General features: G+C 51.8%; 2 protein-coding genes across 7 annotated transcripts in view; both read left to right on the top strand.

Annotated features, from left to right (window-relative positions):
* Positions 1 to 3993, top strand: part of LOC106044414 (disintegrin and metalloproteinase domain-containing protein 9) — a 28919-nt gene extending 24926 nt beyond the window's left edge. For both annotated transcript variants that reach the window (XM_066983611.1, XM_066983610.1), the window contains exons 20-22: positions 91 to 193; positions 821 to 948; positions 1763 to 3993. In XM_066983611.1, the coding sequence (XP_066839712.1) occupies positions 91 to 193; positions 821 to 948; positions 1763 to 1877 (346 nt within the window). In that variant the 3' untranslated portion in view covers positions 1878 to 3993. The remainder of the gene's footprint in view (positions 1 to 90; positions 194 to 820; positions 949 to 1762) is intronic.
* Positions 3994 to 4059: 66 nt separating this feature from the next.
* On the top strand, positions 4060 to 19842 carry LOC106044415 (disintegrin and metalloproteinase domain-containing protein 32-like). 5 transcript variants are annotated; one of them, XM_066983605.1, is made up of 38 exons: positions 4060 to 4138; positions 4268 to 4332; positions 4610 to 4671; positions 4989 to 5067; positions 5215 to 5291; positions 5395 to 5581; positions 5956 to 6021; positions 6277 to 6348; positions 6919 to 7085; positions 7228 to 7309; positions 7420 to 7556; positions 7673 to 7859; positions 8154 to 8243; positions 8567 to 8765; positions 9163 to 9271; positions 9589 to 9749; positions 10078 to 10158; positions 10368 to 10485; positions 11566 to 11630; positions 11923 to 12259; positions 12336 to 12390; positions 12689 to 12765; positions 12869 to 13058; positions 13208 to 13264; positions 13488 to 13559; positions 14398 to 14564; positions 14787 to 14868; positions 14979 to 15115; positions 15534 to 15714; positions 15956 to 16045; positions 16383 to 16581; positions 16984 to 17092; positions 17548 to 17731; positions 17978 to 18058; positions 18637 to 18757; positions 18917 to 19073; positions 19514 to 19546; positions 19626 to 19842. In XM_066983605.1, the coding sequence occupies exons 1-38, from the start codon at positions 4093 to 4095 to the stop codon at positions 19729 to 19731; spliced, it is 4485 nt and encodes a 1494-aa protein (XP_066839706.1). In that variant the 5' UTR covers positions 4060 to 4092; the 3' UTR covers positions 19732 to 19842. The 5 variants fall into 5 exon arrangements, with proteins under 5 accessions (XP_066839706.1, XP_066839709.1, XP_066839707.1 ...); XM_066983608.1 differs by having other exon boundaries at positions 9589 to 9772; positions 11923 to 11984; positions 12312 to 12390; XM_066983606.1 differs by lacking the exon at positions 19514 to 19546.
* Positions 19843 to 19913: the final 71 nt, after the last annotated feature.

The raw sequence follows: 19913 nt of genomic DNA, 5'->3' as shown, positions 1-19913 counted from the left end.
CTAGCAAGTAAGAAGCACTTGGATTCGTAGCCTACTTGGTCATTCTAACAAGTTTATATGCTCATACGGTTTATGTCCCTTGGATTTCAGGTCATTTCAGTCACCACCTCCTAGAACAGAAACAGAACCAAGAAACTACCAACACAGAGGCTTTTCACATGGCACGCCTTATTCTTCAAGAAGTGTACCCATGGTAGGGATGATCCACTTTCCATTACTTCATTTGTTATTTGTCTCTAAAGTAACAGATGAGGACAGTTTTTTATTATTTTTGCACTGACAGAGGCTTCAAAGCTATTTTATTTTTTCATTTCTGTAATCATGTTTTCTCTTTGCTAAGAAGGGAGTAGAAGTATTATTGCCTAAAGGCAGTGGAAAAGCTCCTCTGTTCTCCCCTCTTCAAGCACTAGGGGTTTCTCTTATGGATTGTTTTGGCTTGGTGGGCAGTTTGCCTGCTCTGCTACCCCCTCATCCTTACACTGGAAGCACTCATCCCACCTGGGGAGTGGAGCATTCCTTCCCACCTCCTTGGCCCCACTCCTTTGCAGACCTGTTCTGTCTCTGGGTGCAATAACCAGTCAAAGCACTGCTGCTAAACAAAGCAAACACTAGTCAAGATCAGCCCTTCTATTTTTTCCAGAAAGCAGTACTCTTCAGAATGCTGTTGCTTCTTTCTACTGAGCTTCTTGGAAGGAAGGAGTAACTCTGACATTTCCAGATCTGTTTGCAAGAGGTCTTAAATGTCAACTAAATAATGAAACAAATATTTCAATTTCCGAACTGTAACTCTGTGACTGTTCTTGTAATGTTTCCTTCATAGGATATGGAACCAAATACCTTCCCCGTGCCATCTTACCCAGTTAACCAGCATCCTCAGCAGGCTTACCACCAGTCCTACTACCCGTCTCCGCAATACCAGGCACCACAGCCACAGAAGCTGCCAACAAGGTTGGTTTGAGTTATTGCAAATACATCAGCACAATTGGTAGTAGTTATAGCTTGTCATTGCCTTCATCTGTGTGTTAGGGTATTTCATCATGTGTTATATGTATGCAGAACAGACCTATTATTGAAAAAATTTTCTCATTCATTTCATGCTTCAGAACTAAAGCGCTATTACCCGTAGCATTCATTTTACACATTGTCAGAGCTACATTTTGATTAACAGGTTTCAGAATGCTTTTCTGGGGCTAGATTAGCCCTGCATGCAGGTGAAGAAAATGCCTCTCAGAGACCGTAGTTTAAAAGGAAATTACTCAAAAATCTGGCATCTCTCTGATTCATGAATATTATCGCCAAGTACAGGATCATTTCTTAATTAACTTTGAATAGTTTTTCCTTTATTTTTCATTTTACTTTTGAATTGTATTTCTAAGATCTTAATGCCTGTGCTGTAAAATATACTTATCCAGAAAGTACAATGCATCAAGAGAGGGAGTATTTTAAAATAGCTTGTGTTGGTGAGAAACTTGTGGGGGTCTTTAAACTGTTTTGGGAAAAATTGTTAATTGAAACTGTAGGAAGAAATACAGGCTCAAAGAAATACAAACTCAAAGAAGAGTTTGACCATGAGATGTTTGAAATGAGCCTTAGCTCTGGGAGCTGGGTGTGCTAGAAGCAGCGTAGCTGGAAAGGGGGCAGTCTCTGCCATCGGCCTTGGGGCACACTTGTGCAAAGCAAGAGGAAGAAGGGGCAGCTTTGCTATGTGTGTTTTTAGACGTAGCCATCTGAACTCACAACAGCTTCTCTGTCCCCATTGTAGGCCACCTCCTCCGCAACAGAAATGTGTACCTCAGGGACCTCTTCCATCACAGCAAAAATGTTTACCTCAGGGACATTATTTTCCTTCTCGACCAGCACCTTTGCCTCCCAAATAGCTTTTGGCTTCTTTGAGGCCTTCACGTGAGCTGACCTGTTCGCTGAAGCAAAGCTGAAATTGCATTTATCCGTCTTGCATCGAGTGGCCCATGGTAATCCCAGAAAGGCTTCCTTCTGCAGCCTGGAATAAGGCAAATGAGATATTGAAGCAAGGAATGTAAAACTTTAAACTAAATACCTCTACCAAAGCTACAAGAACTGAAAACATCAAACCTGTTCTTAGATCTGTCTGAGTATTGTGGCTTTGTAAACTGCAGCAGGGCTGCCCAGCTGGGAGTGGAGCAGTCTGCAGTTAATTAATCTTTAAAGTACAGCACTTAGGAGTTGCTTTTTGTTTCCCCATTTCTGTTATGAGCCCTAATAATGAAATTATTTGTTGTCATCTTTCCAAACGTACAGTGAAGAATTAAAGTAACCCATACTAGTATCAAATCAAGGAAATCTGGCCGATTAATTTAAAACTTATTTTGCACGGACTGGAAACTGCTACCCATTTACACATAAATGGCACAAGCGGAATAAGGTATCAGTGTACTTTATCAGAGGAAGATAAATATATTGTAAACATGTTTATGCATGTATATATGTTTATTGATGTGTAATAATGCACTTATTCTTAATTTCATGCTGACTGACACTAAGCTGTACTATATGAACATTAAGTTTAATTTAATGTTTTTAAATTAGTAATTGTGAGTTGCTAAATGAGAATCCTGCACTAACTTCCACTAATACCATGAATGGGCAAGGAAAAAAAAGGTACGAAAAGACATGGCCATATTTTGTTTTTAAAAACTGAGTGTTCTTAGGTTTTAAATTGGGTCTAAAGACTACAAAGGAGTCCCTGCAGAACACTGAGAAGCAAAAAATGTGTATCTGCTTAGACCACCTGAGCTTCTCCGTGCACTTTAGACAGGAGCCTGTTGACTAATGCGACTTTGTCACCTAATCTTCAAACCCTTTTAATGTCGGTCAGGATGCTTATATAGGCTAACCTGCAGTACATTGGACTGCTGTCAGTTTCTGCAACATTGACTAAACCAGGTTTTAATACTGCTTCTGAAAAGGAGTGTTTAGCACTCTGTGTGAGCAGAGGAGATCTGTTAGTTGTGATACAGTTGTGCTGTAAGTAGAAACTGAATGATGGTGGTGACGAGTAGAAGTCTATTGCACAAACTTGCAAAATCTGAAAAAAATGCTGAAAAGTGTGCTTGGCTTTCTCACTTTGTGCTAGCCACTGAGTACAAACGCGCTCTGTAAAGATCCCCCATAATATTGCCAAAAAAAATCTTTTCCTTTGTATATACATATATAAATATATATATATATATATATAGTGTTTGCATTTGCAGTAATAAAATACTTGAACTCTTGTGGTTTCCCATAAACTTAGACTAAGATTTATAACACTATTAAAATATGTTAAATGTCAGCTAAGGTATCACCAGACTTATTTGTGGGGGTCTTCTGTTTGTTCCAAGATAATCACTTCCTACTTCTTGATGTATTCTACTCGGTTTGGGCTGTCTGTCTGTAAGTACCTCGCTTTGCTCTTTGTAAGGCCATGTCTGGCCGAGCCCCTCGAGGCAGCTCGCGACACGAGTGGCCAGGTTCGCTGGGTGTGTTTGGGAGGAGGGAACCCAGGTCACAAAGTAATCCTGGAGGAAGACGTACTTAACTGTATTTAAAGCTGTACGTGTGAACTAAAACTATGCTGAAAACGGTGCCTTCTAATAGTTAAGTTTTTGTACTTCAGTGTGCGTGTCAGCAATACTTGCAGGGCGGAGGTCTAGGGCAATGAACGTGCAGTTTTTACAAACAGTTCTGTGGAAAGGAAATTGCTCAGATTTTAAATGTATTAAATATTGAGTATGACTACTGACGTTTTTAAAGTGTACACTCATCCCTGTCACCTGATTAGGTCTGAAGGAGCAGGAAATGTTGTACATGTCCCATTCTCATTTAAAACGTTGCACTGGGAGCAACGTCGCCTGTTTCTGTGCGCCTTCGGGACCGCGCCGCGTGCCAGTTTTGTAGTGTTTGGGTGCAATGAAAGGGCTTTTACCGAACCCCTTTGTAAGAAACGAGCAATAAAGATGCCAGTTTTGTACAAAAGCGCTCTTGTCTGCTCCTGCTTTCCTGGTACAGGAACGGTCCCCAACGGCCGCAGCGTGGGGCAGTTACTGGTGGGGCCGTTACCAGCCAGGCTGCAGCATGGGGCCGTGCCTGCTGCTGCTGGCGGCGCTGCTGGCCGCGCTGCGTGAGTCTGCCTGCGGGCACCCGTGGGCCCCCAGCATGGGCAGTAGGGCTGTGCCCGGGGCTGCGGCCGGTAATGCCTCGCACAGCGCTCTCTATCTCTATCTCTTTCTCTCTCTCTCTCTCTCTCCAGGTTCACGAGTACTGTCACAAATCACAGTCCCACTGCAACTGCCCCCAAACACAACAGGAGAGTCGGTACTTGAGCACCCCTGTTATTTCCTAAATACATACGTGTAGGTGTGAGTGGGCACATATGCCGGAGGCCCTGATCTCCTGGCTGCAGAGGGGTGATGGGGGTGGCGAGTGCTGGCGGCTATAACAGCAGCCACAGAGGCTCAGCCTGCCTCGTGAGGAGCGTTTGCTTGTTGAGCTCCTGCAGTTGTCCTCAGCGCTTGCAGACTGCCCTCTGAGCTTGCTTTTCTGCAGCCACTGTTCCTAATTCTTCCTTTCCCTGCTCTTCTGCATACACAAGGGCACGCTGTCCTACGTCCTCGCGATAGAGGGGAGGCCGTACACCATTCACCTCCAGCAGCAGTAAGTGCCCTGGTGCTGCCCCGTCTGAGCACCGCTGGCTTGTGCGGTCCCACCGGAGGCCCATCTGGCACGGGACGGTACCGGTCACCCGCAGAGGATGCGCGTTTGTGTGCCACGCACCCCGGGGCTGCAAGGGGCTGGAGCAGGGCTGGAGGGATGCTTGTGCCCGTGACCGCGGGTGGCAGCGGGTTTTGGACCTGCAAGAAGCCCCAGCACCGTCGGTGTGCAGTGCCTGCTGCAGGACCCGGTGCGAGCTTGAGAAGCTCTGGGTAAGACATGCGAGTTCTAGCGTTTAACTTTATGCTTTTCTTTTGCAGTCTCTTTATACCGGATGATTTTAGGCTTTATATGTCTAATGAGATGGAGTCTTTGAAATCTGATTTGACCCATATCAAGGCGAGTTTGGACTGGTGGTTTTTTTTTTTTTTTTTCTTTTAACCTGAAGTATCGCAGAGCAGAGCCGCTGCTCAGTGCGTGCAGTTAAGCTGCTTGGGTGACCAGTTCTTGGGACTTTATGGCTCCCTTTGCTTTGCTGTGGTTTAGGGCGACTGCTACTACCGCGGGTACATCGAGGGCGTCCCCGGCTCGGCGGTGACTCTCAGCACCTGCTCCGGGCTCAGGTACCAGGGCCGCCTGCGCTGCCGTGCTGGTGCCCGCGGCTCCCCAGCCCTCCCCATCCCCTGCCAGGAGCCGGGGTTCCCAGCGGTGCCGTGCCTCTCGCAGGGGCTTGCTGCAGTTTGAGAATGCCAGCTACGGGATCGAGCCTCTGGTTAATTCACCCGTCTTCGAGCACTTCATTTATCAAATGAGCAACGAGAACACTGCAGGCTTCCTCTTTGCAAAGAGCCGTGCCGAGAGCGGGGCCAGGCCGGCAGCGCAGGAGATGGTGCTGAAGATCGTGCACGGTGAAGTGAGCTGCCTCTGGTCTCCTGGCCAAGCTCAAGTCTGCTCGGCCTGGGAGGGGGCTGTTCCTGTGGGCACCTTTGTCCCACATGCGGTCTGGATGGGCGGCGATGAGCGGGGGATTTTAGGAGGGCAAGGGCTCGTGTTGAGCTGTCGCGTGGATCGTCGCTCTCCTGGTGCCTGATGAGAGGCCTGGCTAAGCTAGAATGGCTTGTTTAAAAAGTGAGGAGTGGCTAAGTTAGAGCGGCTGCTTACCTTGTGCTAATATGAAGACAGCATCCAAGTAATGCTTTTGAACGGACACTTTGTTGTATAGCACGTTTCAGAAATAAGATCGCTAAAATGCAAAAATAAATAGCTTCACAATATTTTCTTTTTTAGCCAGCATTATCTGCAGCACGGTCTCCTAAGTACTTTGAGGTGTACACGGTTTTGGACAAAGCTTTGGTAAGTTGGTGCCAGCCATCTCCTCCTTGTATTTGCTTGACTACTATGAACATAAGAATGGTGCCATTTCCAACTTCTATGCGTTTTTGGTTTTCCATTTAAAAAGGTGTTTGTACTGTGGATTTTACAGGAAAGAAAGATTGAAAATTGGTAGTTCACATTTGCGTGACTGGACGCTGGCAATCCTTTCAACATTGTCCTGCTTCGCTGTGATAAACGACTTGTCCATTCTTATGCCCTTGTGTTGTTTTTCAGTACAATTATATGGGCTCGGACAAGAAAGTTGCAACATGGAAGATAATCCAGATTTTCAATTTTGTCAACAATGTAAGTTTTAAAGTCCGGTTTGTATTGTAATAAAATGATGAGGGGCTGATTTTAGAAACGGCCACCTATTTCCTAGTTGCTTTTGGTTCGGGGAGGAGGCTATGTAACTGCAGATCCAGCCCTGGCACGTGATGCTTGGCGTTGCGATGTCAGGCACAGCCTGGCAGGAGCCGCCAGCTTCTCTGCCTCCTGGTCCAGACTTGATAAAAGGTTGGCGAAGGGTTTAACCCCAGTGGGTGAATACAAAGGTTTTGCTTTTTCTTCCCCTCCACACTGTCCGACACACACACTTTTAAGAACTGTCCTTGGCCTGATTTGTGCGTATGATGATAAGCTACTTAACAGAAAAACTAAAACATTTTTATCAAGTTATTAGGCTTTGTTCATGTGCCTCTTGGGACACTGTTTTATTTTCGAGTTTAGTTCATTCTATTTTGTCATACAGATGTCATTCCATGACTGCCAACAGCTACTGTCCATCTTTTCCTATGTCATTTGTTGCATGTACAGATGTAATGGTGCTGTGAAAGAAAGGCGTGTGAGCAGCCATCTCATCTGTCACGTTTTCAGATATTTAATCCTCTGAACGTGACCGTTGTTCTGTCCTCCCTGGAGTTCTGGATAGAGGAGAATAAAATCTCGACAGCAGGGGAAGCCGACGAACTTCTGCAGAGATTTTTGGAGCGGCAGCAGTCGTACCTCGCCCTGCGGTCGTATGACCTCGCCTGCCTCTTTGTGTAAGACTAAAATTTCCCCAGGGACTGGTGGTGCGTGGCGGAGCTCAGCCAACCCCGCGATGGCGGGGGCACTGGTGGGCAGTGGGGGGACCACGGGGCCGGGGGCTGTGACCTGCGGCCGGAGAGAGCTCCTGCGTTTCAGGTACCGGGACCAAGCTTCCTTTGCGGGTGCGACCATTCCGGGCAAGGCGTGTCAGAGGGATGCTGCGGGTGCAGTGGCCGTGGTACGAGGCCTGCGGCCGGGACCGGGCCGGGTGCTGCGGCCTTATGGTGGCACCGGGGCCGGGTGCCTGTGGGGCAGCTCCACCACCAGCGCCCGGCTCTGCCCCCCCAGTACCAGCGCAGCGTGACCCTGGAGTCGTTCTCCGTCCTCCTGGCCCAGGTGCTGGCCCGCAGCTTGGGCATGAGCTACGACAACAACCGGGGCTGCCGCTGCCCCGGGCACGTCTGCGTCATGGGCTCGGAGGCGCTGTGAGTTCCTCGCGGCCCTTCGCGGCCTTCGCCTGCCAGAGGCACAGGGCGTTCTCAAACAGAACAGCGGTGGGTGTGTTGGCACGTACACAAGTAGGGATAATCATTTGTTTTAGACACGTTGGTGGGGCAAAATCCTTCAGCAGCTGCAGCATTGGAGACTTCGAGAACTTCCTCGAGCGCGACGCAGGGGACTGCCTCTTCGACAGGCCCCGCCTGGCCGGGCTCTCCTACCGGCAAGCCGCCGTCTGCGGCAACGGCGTGGTGGAGCGCGGCGAGCAGTGCGACTGCGGCTCCGCGGCGGTGAGCGCTGCAGTAGCTGTGGCTAAATGTGTGACTTCGTACTGTTTGCCCATTCGGAGCGGTGAGCCATGGAGACGCAGGGCGCAGCTGAAGTAGGTGCCAGCCCAAGGACTTGTGTCTGCCGTTAGCTCCTGCGCTGGCATCGATCTGACGGCAGCTGTGCCCACTCTATCGTGCTGGCTACTGCCCGAGTGTAACATTTTGGGGATAAGAAGGAAGGGGAGGACCCTGGACAGTGAAAAGCTCAGGGGGAACAAAAGTGCAGAATAATGTGGTTTTGTGATGTGTTCTCAGGCATGCTTGAAGGATAAATGCTGTACTAAAACGTGTCGGTTTAAGCCAGGAGTGAAATGTTCCTCTGGATTGTGCTGTGATGGATGTCAGGTAAGTCATGTTCTTGTAATCATCACAAGGCCATCATATTTTTTTGGAGAAATATTATGTTTCCATGCTTAAGGATGGGACAAACTCTTCTGCTGTGCAATTCAGTTCCTGGGGTGGAGCTTTCCAGCTCAGCTCCCTAAATCCCAAGGAAGGAAATTACTGGGGGAAGACTGTCGTGGGATGGGGATGGGGGGGAAGGAGGGCACGCGTGGTTACCTGAGTACCCAGCAGCGGTCCTGGCACTGGGAAGCTGTTGCAGAGGGTCCTTGCACCGATGGGTGCCTGAGGATGGAGAGAGGAACAATTTCTGCCTCTCTCGCCAGTTTAAAGCGAAAAACTCGCTGTGTCGCCCTCCCGCCGACGTGCAGTGCGACCTGGCCGAGTACTGCAACGGGTCCTCCGCGTCCTGCCCCCCCGATTTCTACGTGCAGGATGGGCACGACTGCGAGCACGGCACCGGGTACTGCTACAAGGGACGCTGCCAGTCTGCTGACCTGCAGTGCCGGAGGCTCTACGGGACAGGTAGCGGCGCGGCTCTGCTCTCGCTGGCACTGCTGCCCTGCTTGAGAAGGCAGCTGTGGTGCTAGCGAAGTTGGTTTGTGTCTTTGCTCTCTAAAACACCGAACTCAGGTGGGTTTCGTTATGGCTTTTTATAGCCTGGTTTCTGTGGAGGTGAGGTTTTGTGGTTAGTTGTTAGACTCAGGTCTGATGGTTGGTAAGTGAACTTCATCAGCGAGCCAATTTACTATTAGCCCATTACATGCTTCTGAGGACTAATTAGAGAAAGAAAACAAACATTTTCTCTAAATAGTGAAGAGCATCCGTGTTCTGCTGTGCACAGTATGAAAATTTTTAGGTACCATAATATGTCGCTTCGTGTTCCTTCAGCACTAATATTGATTATAAACTAAACTTGTAGGTTCAAAAAGTGCTCCTGTGGCATGTTATGAGGAACTCAACAGTCAGCGAGACAGATTCGGACACTGTGGGTTCCACCCCAGACAAGGCTATAGGGCCTGTACGTGGAGGTAGGTTGCAAGGGAAGGGCAGCTGCTCCCCTAAAAATGAGTATTTATTTTGGACTGTACAGAAGAGGACAGTGTCGAGACTCCAACTGACAGTAGGATTTGTGAAGCAATAAATAGTTACATGTGTTTTCTCCTCATTGGTAATGGAGCGTCTCTCCTCCTAGCACAGATCATCCTTGGACTTCCCCAGTCCTACTTATTTTTTCTCATCATGCAGCACGCCGTACTTCTCTTGCGTGGTTTAATGGTGCTGTTGTTTCACCGTTTAGCGCGTGTATGTGATACACACATACATCCCATGCAAATCAATTTTACAGGAATCTCAGATGTGGAAAGTTAATCTGCACGTATCCGTATAGCACTCCATTTGCAACTGATGCTGCCGCTGTCCTTTACGTCCAAGTGCGAGAGCATTTATGTGTATCTTTGGATTATTTGAATGTACCAGCGAGGCTGGATCCTCTTCTGATTCCGCCAGGTACAAAGTGTGGCTCTGGAAAGGTAAGAAAACATTTTATAGGCAACTAAGATGTCAGATAGGAATTTTAAACATTAACAAGGTTTTAGGAATACTCGCTCCTTTGCAGTGTAAGTGTAAACACTGTGAATATACACTGACATCACATTAAGTTTCTGGTGTGATATAAGCGTTAGATATAACCCTAAGGTAGTAAACGTAGCTTTTCAAAAGCACCTTTTTTTTTTTTTAAAGAAGTGTGTTTTCAATCCCGTGTGGGACACAAGGCCAACGAGCCGAGGGCTCCGACGGTAAAGCACCGAACTGGAGCTGTCGTGTGTTTTTCTAGGTGTGCATAAACAACACCTGCCACCCCCATTCAGTCCTCGGAGCTGCCTGCATCAGCGAGGCGGAGTGCCACGGCCACGGGGTAAGCGGCAGCAGCACTGCTGCGGGTGTCCGGGCGTGAAGGTTTGCTGGGACTCGGGTGGGAGCTGCCTGCAGACTCGTTGTAGGCTGACGCCGTGCGAAATCCCGGCCCCGTCAGCCGGTACCGCGGGTAAAACCCTTCCGGCGTTACCGGTCCTAGAACCGACTCCGGACCGAGGGGGACAGCTTTCGCCTCCGCCCTCTCCCCAGGTGTGCGACAACCGGCGGCGCTGCCGCTGCCACCCGGGCTGGAAGCCGCCCGACTGCCGCCGGCGGGGCTCCCCGACGGGCGGCGGCGCCGACGGCGGCCCGGGGCCGGCCGAGCGCGGTGAGTCCCGCGGCCGGGCCCGGCGCCACGGCGGCTCCGCGGCCCCTCCGCCGCCGCCGCCGCCGCGCTCCCTTCTCCCCCCGGCAGGGCCCCGGCCGCCGCTCGCCGCCTGCCTCCTGCCGCCCGCGCTGGCCGCGGCCGCGCTGCTGCTGCTGCTGCTGCTCCGCCGGGAGGCGCGGGGCGAGGCGGGGCCGGAGCCGAGCGCGGAGCGGGGCGGGCGAGAAACGAACCCTCGCGAACAATAAACGGCCTCGGGAGCAGCCGCGCGTCCGCGCCTCTCTGCGGGGCCGTTACCGGGCGGGCCGCCATGGGGCCGCGCCCGGCGCTGCTGGCCGCGCTGCTGGCCGCGATCCGTGAGTCGGGCCGGGGGGGCCGGAGCCCTCCGGTGGGGCCGGAGCCGCCCGAGTGCTGCCCGGGGCCGCAGGCGGCTCGGACCGGCCGGGAATGGTCCCTCCCGGCATCGTGGCGGGGATGCTCGGGGGTGGCGGTGGTCCCTGGGGAGGGCTGGGGGCTCGTTCACTGGCCTCTTTTCAACAAACGCCGAACCCAGCTTCTGGGGGTTCGGGGACTTCTCCGGGTACCCCCCTCCTCGCTGCCACGGGGGGCCTGGGTTTTGCCGACGTGCCACGTGCGTGAAGTGGCCCCACGTCGGCGGCCGCGTGTGGAGCGCGGCACACGGACGGAGCAGGAGCGCTGTGGGGCCCGCCGAAGTGGGCGCTTGTCGTATGGCAGCCAGCGGCGTGTGGCTGGGCTCCCCGAGCCCCATTTCTGTTCCTGATGCAAGTTGGGCTGGCTTGGTTGGACTGGGGCTCGCTCTCGTGCTCCCGCCGTACAGTATTTATACTCCTGGGCTCCAGCAGGGCTGGGATCCAGCACTGGTACGTGCACATCCATTCGTTTTTTTCTATAGAAGTGTGCAGAAAAAGCAGGGCTGGTAGCCCTCTCCGGACAGAGACCGTGCCAGCCCACGGTTTGTAAAAGTGCCTCTCACACACACACACAATTCCAGCTGTGGCTGACAGGCACAACTGTGGCAGCATTCATCTGTGATGATAACTGAAAAACAAATTGTTTCTCTAGGCTCACAAATACCTTTGCACATCACAATTCCTCAGAGGTCACCCTCAAAAACAGCTGGAGAGACGGTACTTACACAATTAAACTATTTAATGTTTGTGCTTGCGTGTGCGAGTGGACATACTGGTGCATTAAAATAGTGTGTAACAGTCATGGCGTGGCTGCTGCGGGGACAGTTTTGGGAAATGATGCTCTGCCTGCCCAGAAGTGTGTGTGTGTGTGTGTGTGTGTGGAGGGGGGGTGACCAGATCTGTTGAGCTCCTGCAGTTGTCCTCAGCGCTTGCAGACTGCCCTCTGAGCTTGCTTTTCTGCAGCCACTGTTCCTAATTCTTCCTTTCCTTGCTCTTCTGCACACACAAGGGCACGCTGTCCTACGTCCTCGCGATAGAGGGGAGGCCGTACACCATTCACCTCCAGCAGCAGTAAGTGCCCTGGTGCTGCCCCGTCTGAGCACCGCTGGCTTGCGCGGTCCCACCGGAGGCCCATCTGGCACGGGACGGTACCGGTCACCTGCAGAGGATGCGTTTGTGTGCCACGCACCCAAGTGCTGCGGGGCTGCAAGGGGCTGGAGCAGGGCTGGAGGGATGCTTGTGCCCGTGACCACGGGTGGCAGCGGGTTTTGGATCTGCAAGAAGCCCCAGCACCGTCGGTGTGCAGTGCCTGCTGCAGGACCCAGTGCGAGCTTGAGAAGCTCCAGGTAAACACTCCTCAGGGTGCTTTCAGAGGATTTTGCTGTATTTATGTTCTAGGTTCTTTTTACCTGATGATTTCAGGATTTACACATACAATGAGAAGGGATCTTTGTACTATGATTCACCCCAGATCAAGGTAATGTTTTGTTCTTACGTCGGATTAATTGCGGGGTAGCCTTGCTCTTCAGTATATGGGGAGATGTCACCCCTTATGCAGGGGAGTGGTAATTCCCTTCTTTCCCCTGTCCTTCAGCAGAGCTGGGTGGGACAGGGCCGTGCTTTGTCATAAGAACGCCCTGTCCTCACACTAGGATTGTGTGTAGATACTTGAGATTGTTTGTAGGTACTTGAGCCAAAGTGAGATTGAACAAAATCCTCAAGGTGCCGTTGCCTCTATGGTTCCCTTTGCTTCCCTTTGCTTTGCTGTGGTTTAGGGCGACTGCTACTACCGCGGGTACATCGAGGGCGTCCCCGGCTCGGCGGTGACTCTCAGCACCTGCTCCGGGCTCAGGTACCAGGGCCGCCTGCGCTGCCGTGCCGGTGCCCGCGGCTCCCCAGCCCTCCCCATCCCCTGCCGGGAGCCGGGGTTCCCAGCGGTGCCGTGCCCCTCGCAGGGGCTTGCTGCAGTTTGAGAATGCCAGCTACGGGATCGAGCCTCTGGTTAATTCACCCGCCTTTGAGCACTTCATTTATCAAATGAGCAACGAGAGCATGGCAGATTTCCTCTTGGCAAAGAGCCGCGCCGAGAGCGGGGCCAGGCCGGCAGTGCAGGAGGTCTCCTACAAAGCGCACACAGCTCTCGAAGTGAGTGCTCCCTGCCCTGTTGGTGGCACTGATGTCAGCATCAGTTCTGGTGTCTCTTGGTCCGTCAAAGAAGTTAGCTTTTCTTACATATCATGACTCAAATGGAGAAATCAATTAACAATGGTGAACTTTTTTTTTCTCTTTTCCAGTTACTGTCAAAGCACCACAGAGAGTTGGCGCTCCATTTAATTTTGGAAAGGAATTTGGTAGGTTTGCATCGGTCAGTTCCTGTTTTGTATTTATTTCCTTGGCTCTGGATAGAGCTGCTGCAGAGCTTTGCCATGGTCCTTCTTGTAGTCTTGCGTGGCTTTGTGCGGGCTGTAGCTTGTGGCTGTCCATCAGTCGGTAAAAGCCACTCAGTGAAAGGCCATGATAACTCCGTGTGCTTTGGCACGTCAATAATCTAGGTACAACCTCATGTCATTTCAGTACAACTACCTGGGTGCAGACAAATACGTTGTGACGCAGAAGATAGTTCAGATCATCAGCTCTCTCAGCAGTGTAAGTTTTTACTGTTCTTTAAATACTGCAGTAGAAATTTTGGGCTTTTATTTCAGCCTACTAACAGCTAGGTATTGGTAGGATTTGTCTAATTTTTGAGAAGATAATAATTAAATGTGTTTTCTGATAATACTGAATCTCATCTTTTTAGCTATTGATTTTTTAGTTTAGCCTGCCAGAAGCTCCAAGTTTCCCTAGGTCTTGTCTAGACAGGGTTAGGAGCTGTGGCAAAGTAAGGTTTTATCCTTTGCTGTCCAGCACAAACACATGCTCTAACTCAGTGCTTCTCTAGAATAAATCAGTAGCTATTCCTAACATCACTTCGATACCATATTATCCTATAGTATAGTGTTCCACTGAGGGGTGATCATGCATGTGTGCATGTGTCAGAAGCCACCACTGCTTTTTTTCTGTCATAGGGGACTGATTTTTTTTTTCCTGCCTGTGTACATAGCATATACATTTGGATGAGTGTTTGATTTAAAATTGCGAGAAGTATATTATCCCTGGTAACCCCAAAAATGCAGACAAGGACAATTTGTCCATTCTGCATGTTTCATTATTTAATATCTTTACTCATTGATAGGTTTTCTTTGGATTTATTAGATCCTGCTTCATAAACACTTTTTTCTTCTCTTTTGGACACATTGCTACTTCTATCTTTGTTCTTCTTTACTCTCTATACCTTTTTCATTATACACATACACAGCAGTAGATCAGTTGCCAACTGCTCCTGTCTATTTTCCTTAGGCAATGTGGCTACTAATAAGAATAAGCATTTAAATAGGGCATGAAATGAAACATACGCGAGCAGCCATTTCCCCTGTTTACTTTCCAGATGTTCAGTTCTCTTAACATGACCATTACCCTGTCCTCCATGGAGGTCTGGATGGACAAGAATAAATTTCAGACAGGGTTGAATGGAGAAGAAGTGTTGATGCAGTTGCTGAAGTGGAAGACGACCAGCGCTGCTCTGCGGCCCTACGAAGTGCCCTATCTACTGCTGTAAGAACAGAGGGTCATTATTATTTCAGAGCAGACAGTAGTGACCTGTAAAATTCATGTACCTTGGAACTCTAGACTTTGCTAGGGCTTAGATGCTTCATGTGGAAGTGAGGTGGGGATGCAGTGAGGACCAAACAAGAGCCCCCCCTGCCCTGCGTGGCCTGGGGGCCTTGACCCGGAGCCGCTGAGGCTCGAAGGCCAGAGAGAGCTCTTGCGTTTCAGGTACCGGGACCGAGCTTCTTACGCGGGTGCGACCATTCCAGACAAGGCGTGTCAGAGGGATGCTGCGGGTGCAGTGGCCGTGGTACGAGGCCTGCGGCCGGGACCGGGCCGGGTGCTGCGGCCTTATGGTGGCACCGGGGCCGGGTGCCTGTGGGGCAGCTCCACCACCAGTGTCCGGCTCTGCCCCCCCAGTACCAGCGCAGCGTGACCCTGGAGTCGTTCTCCGTCCTCCTGGCCCAGATACTGGCCCGCAGCTTGGGCATGAGCTACGACAACAACCGGGGCTGCCGCTGCCCCAGGCACGTCTGCGTCATGGGCTCGGAGGCGCTGTGAGTTCCTCGCGGCCCTTCGCGGCCTTCGCCTGCCAGAGGCACAGGGCGTTGTGAGGAGGATGGCACGGTGTGCCTCGGGCATGCGTGCCCTCCTGTCACAAATAGCAGAGTAACACAGAGATATCTGCTGTTCTTGCTCTGGGAAAGGAAAAAAAGGATAAATAGCGATTTGATGGTTACATCGAAAAGCAAAGCTTTTCTTCCCAAAAGCAAGATATTTCCAAATGTTTCTCGTCCTTACTAATAGCACACGTTAAAGGCAGGTTTGCCAACGAGCTGAAAGGCCCCTGGGCACTGCTTGTCCTGCCTCGTGCTCACCCACGAGCAAGTTCTCGAACTGAACAGAGATGTTAAGAAATGGAACGGTGGTGGATGTGTTGGCACGTACACAAGTAGGGATAATCCTTTGTTTTAGACGTGTCAGTGGGGCAAAATCCTTTAGCAGCTGCAACGCTGAAGACTTTGAGAACTTCCTCAAGCAGAATCCAGAGTGCCCTTTCATCAGGGTTGTCCAGAGGGGCCCGCTCTCCAGGGCGGCCGTCTGCGGCAACGGTGTGATGGAGCACGGCGAGCAGTGCGACTGCGGCTCCGTGGCGGTGAGCGCCGGGCAGCGGGGGGCTGGGGTGTCCCCCGCCCTCAGGAACGGCCCCAAACGTGGACTGGAGGTGGTCCGGGGGTTCATAATGCAGCTCTGTGGCCATGCACGGATGCGCAGCTGTCCTCTTCCCTTGGGGCCCCCGAGGCGTGCTGTTTGTTAGGGGGATGGGGGCCAGGGCAAGTGGTTGTCTGGCAGGTGAGGAGATGGGAAGCAGGGAAGGGTTCACGGTGTGCTTGCAGGCATGTGCGGTGGACAAATGCTGCACTTCCCAGTGCAAGCTCAAACCGGGCGTGAAGTGTTCCTCAGGACGGTGCTGTGAAAATTGCCAGGTAAGGCATGTTCATAATTATCAGAACTTAAGGCCATTTTTGAGGTCTGGAGATGTAGTATTTACTGTAGTAGGACTATAAGCCAGCTTACTGGTTTTGCTGATGGTCACCTCCAAAAAACTTAACAATATTGGTGCTGCCTTTTGCCTTTAGCAAGATGAGCACATTCCCTAGCATATAATGTATGGACAAGATAGCATCCAGGGGATGGGGATGGGCTGTGCGGGGAGCTGAGTGCCCAGCAGCGGTCATGGCACTGGGAAGCTGTTGCAGAGGGTCCTTGCACCAATGGGTGCCTGAGGATGGAGAGAGGAACAATTTCTGCCTCTCTCGCCAGTTTAAAGCGAAAAACTCGCTGTGTCGCCCTCCCGCCGACGTGCAGTGCGACCTGGCCGAGTACTGCAACGGGTCCTCCGCGTCCTGCCCCCCCGATTTCTACGTGCAGGATGGGCACGACTGCGAGCACGGCACCGGGTACTGCTACAAGGGACGCTGCCAGTCTGCTGACCTGCAGTGCCGGAGGCTCTACGGGACAGGTAGCGGCGCGGCTCTGCTCTCGCTGGCACGGACTGGGAATGCCAGTGCAGGCTCAAATGCAGTATGCTTAGTGCCGGGTTTCTTGTGCTTGTGGCGAGGGGAAAGGAATTGGCCATAGGAGGGTGATGGTTTACGTGAGGATTTCAGGCTGAATGTTGACACACAGCCAGCCATACATCTGGGCAGAGAACAAGCCACAGAAATATCCAGATTTTGTGGACGGTCTCTGGGACTTTTCCAGCAATTCCATTGTCTGCAAGGTCTGTCCTGCAACTTGAACGTGGGCAGATAGTGATGTAGCCACGTTTTACTCCATCAGATACAAGAAATGATAAATGTTAAAGCCATATTCTAATCTGTATTACCCTCAGTTATAATCAGTATTATTTCCAAACTTCCAGGTGCCAAAAATGCTCCTTTGGCTTGTTACGAAGAAGTCAACAGCCAGCAGGATAGGTTTGGCCACTGTGGTAATCACCCAAAGGATGGGTACCAGCCCTGCTCTTGGCTGTAGGTTTCGAGGGAGAGGGAAGTGTTTAACTGAGACCACGTTTAATTTGTGCTTCCCTTTACTGTTGATGCAAAGTGTAAAAATCTGTCAGAAGCTTCTTCAGTATGGTTTTCTCCTGCATGGCTGCCTTTTCTTCCACTTAAAAGAGATGGTGATGCTGGGCAGGTCTTTGTCCTGATGGATAAGGGACACATAGCGGGGAGCAGAGCGCTCCATGGTGGGCATGACAAATGTTTACCCGTGGCATAGCCCGGGGCGTTGGGGGGGGATACTGGAGACTTGCAGGGGGTTGAGAAGCAACTTCATCGACCACCCAGCTGTGCAAGCAGTCGGTGGGCTTGTGTGCTTATTTCATTTAAATCTCTCTCCCTGAATTGTGCACCTCGGTGCCTCCAGCATTGTGGTCAATCATTGTGCCCACTCTTCTAATTTACTGTGCTAATGATTTTTTTAGGAATCTGGGATGTGGAAAGCTAGTATGTACATACCCGAATCATATTCCCTTCACAAAAGTTAAGGGTGCCATCATTTATGCTCAAGTGCAAGAACATCTGTGTGTATCTTTTGATTTTATGCGCGGACCGACAGTGCAAGATCCTCTCCTGGTTAAAGATGGTACAAAATGTGGTCCTAGAAAGGTAAGAAATGTTTTGAGAGCATGGAAATGACATACAATTATCACAACTGTAGCAGTTTTAGAAATAGTTGCCATTTTGCAGTATAATTTAAAGGTGGTTTGTACTTACATTTTTGGTAATTATTACATGTGCCATTGACTTACTGATCAGTGTTTGAACCTAGGAATCTTTTTTAGAGTAATGGCTAGCATGACAAAGAGTGATGGGAAAGTATCCAGCAGAATTTTTTTCCTTTTGGACTTTCAGGTTTGTGTGAATGGCACGTGCCATCCACATTCAGTCCTGAAGTATGACTGCAATGTGAAGACTAAATGCCATGGGCATGGAGTAAGTAACAGTGCTGTTAGGGTGGTCTCGTCATGTTGATTGATATTGCTGAAGAAGACAGAGAGGATCTTCTCATGTGCCTACAGTGGCTTGCTTGGGACTTGGCTAAACCCGTGTTTTGGGCTAACACTCGTTCTCCAAAACTGTTATGCAGCAACTGTGGGAGAAATTAAGTGAGAATACCTAATGTACTTTCCGTTCCAAGACCAAATATAAATGAGATGAGGGAAGGTGGAGTATTTGCTTGTCTAGATTAACAGAAAACTGGAAGAGAAGTATCTAAAGAGGATTTAACTGCACATAATTGAAATAGTGTTGGAAATGACCAGTGTACTTGTGCAAGGTGAGAGGCAGCCTGGGGAGCAGTGGAGCAGGAAGGACAGGGGGAAGCCCGGTCAGGGGTGTCCAGCAGCAGTGCCAAGTGGCACTAGTGTCTGGCTGTGACCGCAGCATGGGGCTTGCACTGGTCTGCATGTGAGGAGTGGGTAGGAAAACGGTGCGAGTGAAAGCTTAGCAGTGCTCCTTAGTACAAGTTTTTACAGGTGGGGAATGTTTTCTTCCCACCCTGGTGTTTGCAGGTGTGCAATAACAAAAAGAACTGCCACTGCAGCCCGGGCTGGAACCCGCCCCAGTGCAAGACTCGGGGATCTTCGATAGGCGGCAGCATCAACAGCGGGCAGCAGCTGCGGGGCCATGACGGTGAGTCCTGCGCAGCAGCTCTGGGTGCCCAGCGGTTTTACCGGGGGCAGTGGCTGCCCCCATGGTCCCAGAAACAGCCTCGTCGGTCTTGTGACAGAGCAGACGCCCTTGGCATCGCCTGGCCCTTACCCGGAGTTGTGCGTGTGGTTCTCTCCCTAGATACTGTCACAAAAAGCTTTCCTAAGGGCACGCTGAAAAATTGGCTGCTGCTGGTCCTCTGCATTCTCATCCCCATCCTTATTTGCTGCATCATCCTGGTTAAGAAGTGGACCCAGCTGATGAGACGCTGTGCGAGGAACAGATCGCAAAGTGATGCGTAAGTTAATGCTGGTTACTGCGAGTCCCCCGTTCTGGGTGGGGGAGATAGGCAGGGGTTTGTGGCAGTGAGGGGTTTGCGGATGCATTCTGTCCAGATGTGAAGGAGAAGAGCAGGTGGGAGAGAGCATGGGCACGCGGGGAGCAGGGGGGAGCAGGGTTGGGTCAGGACATGGAGCGCGTTGTCCTCTGCCCGTCCCTCCAAGCACTTGCACGCTTCCCAGAGGGGTGCAGGCATGCTCCTCGGGGGTTACCTCTGCAACGTGGCGGCGGGTCCCCGGCCGACCTCGCTCTCCCCAAACACCGGGGCCTCCGGCAGGGCTCACACGTGCGTGCGGGGAGCGGGTGGGCGCGCGTTTCGGGGAGCGTGCGTTCCTGGGGCCCGCGGGGCGCAGCCGGCAGCGGGTGCCCGGCGCCCTCACGCCCGCCCCGCGCCCCCAGGTCGGAGGCCGGCAGCCTGCCCAGCTGGGAGAGGTGAGACAGCCCCGCGTCCCGCGGGCGGTGCGGAGCCCGGCGGGGCCGGCACTGAGCCGCCCCCCCGCGCTCCCCGCAGCTCCACCACCGAGGAGAGCGGCAGCGAAGCGGGGACGGAGCCGGAGCCGGGGCCGGAGCCTCCCTCGGAGCGGGGGCCGTGCCGGGGCGGGCGCCGCGGGCAATAAAATAACGGCGCCGGGTGCAGCCGCGCGTCCGCGCCTCTCTCGGGGCCGTTGGCGGCGGCCGTTGGCGGCGGCGATGCGGGCGGCGCTGGGGCTGCTGGTGGCGCTGGGGCTGGTGGTGGTGCTGGGGCTGGTGGTGGTGCCCGGGCAGCCCCGGTCCCCGGCGCAGCCCCGCCGCCGAGCCC

The sequence above is a fragment of the Anser cygnoides genome, chromosome 26, assembly GCF_040182565.1.
Source record: "Anser cygnoides isolate HZ-2024a breed goose chromosome 26, Taihu_goose_T2T_genome, whole genome shotgun sequence".
NCBI classification, from domain to species: domain Eukaryota; kingdom Metazoa; phylum Chordata; class Aves; order Anseriformes; family Anatidae; genus Anser; species Anser cygnoides.
This window is presented reverse-complemented; position numbering and strand designations above follow the sequence as displayed.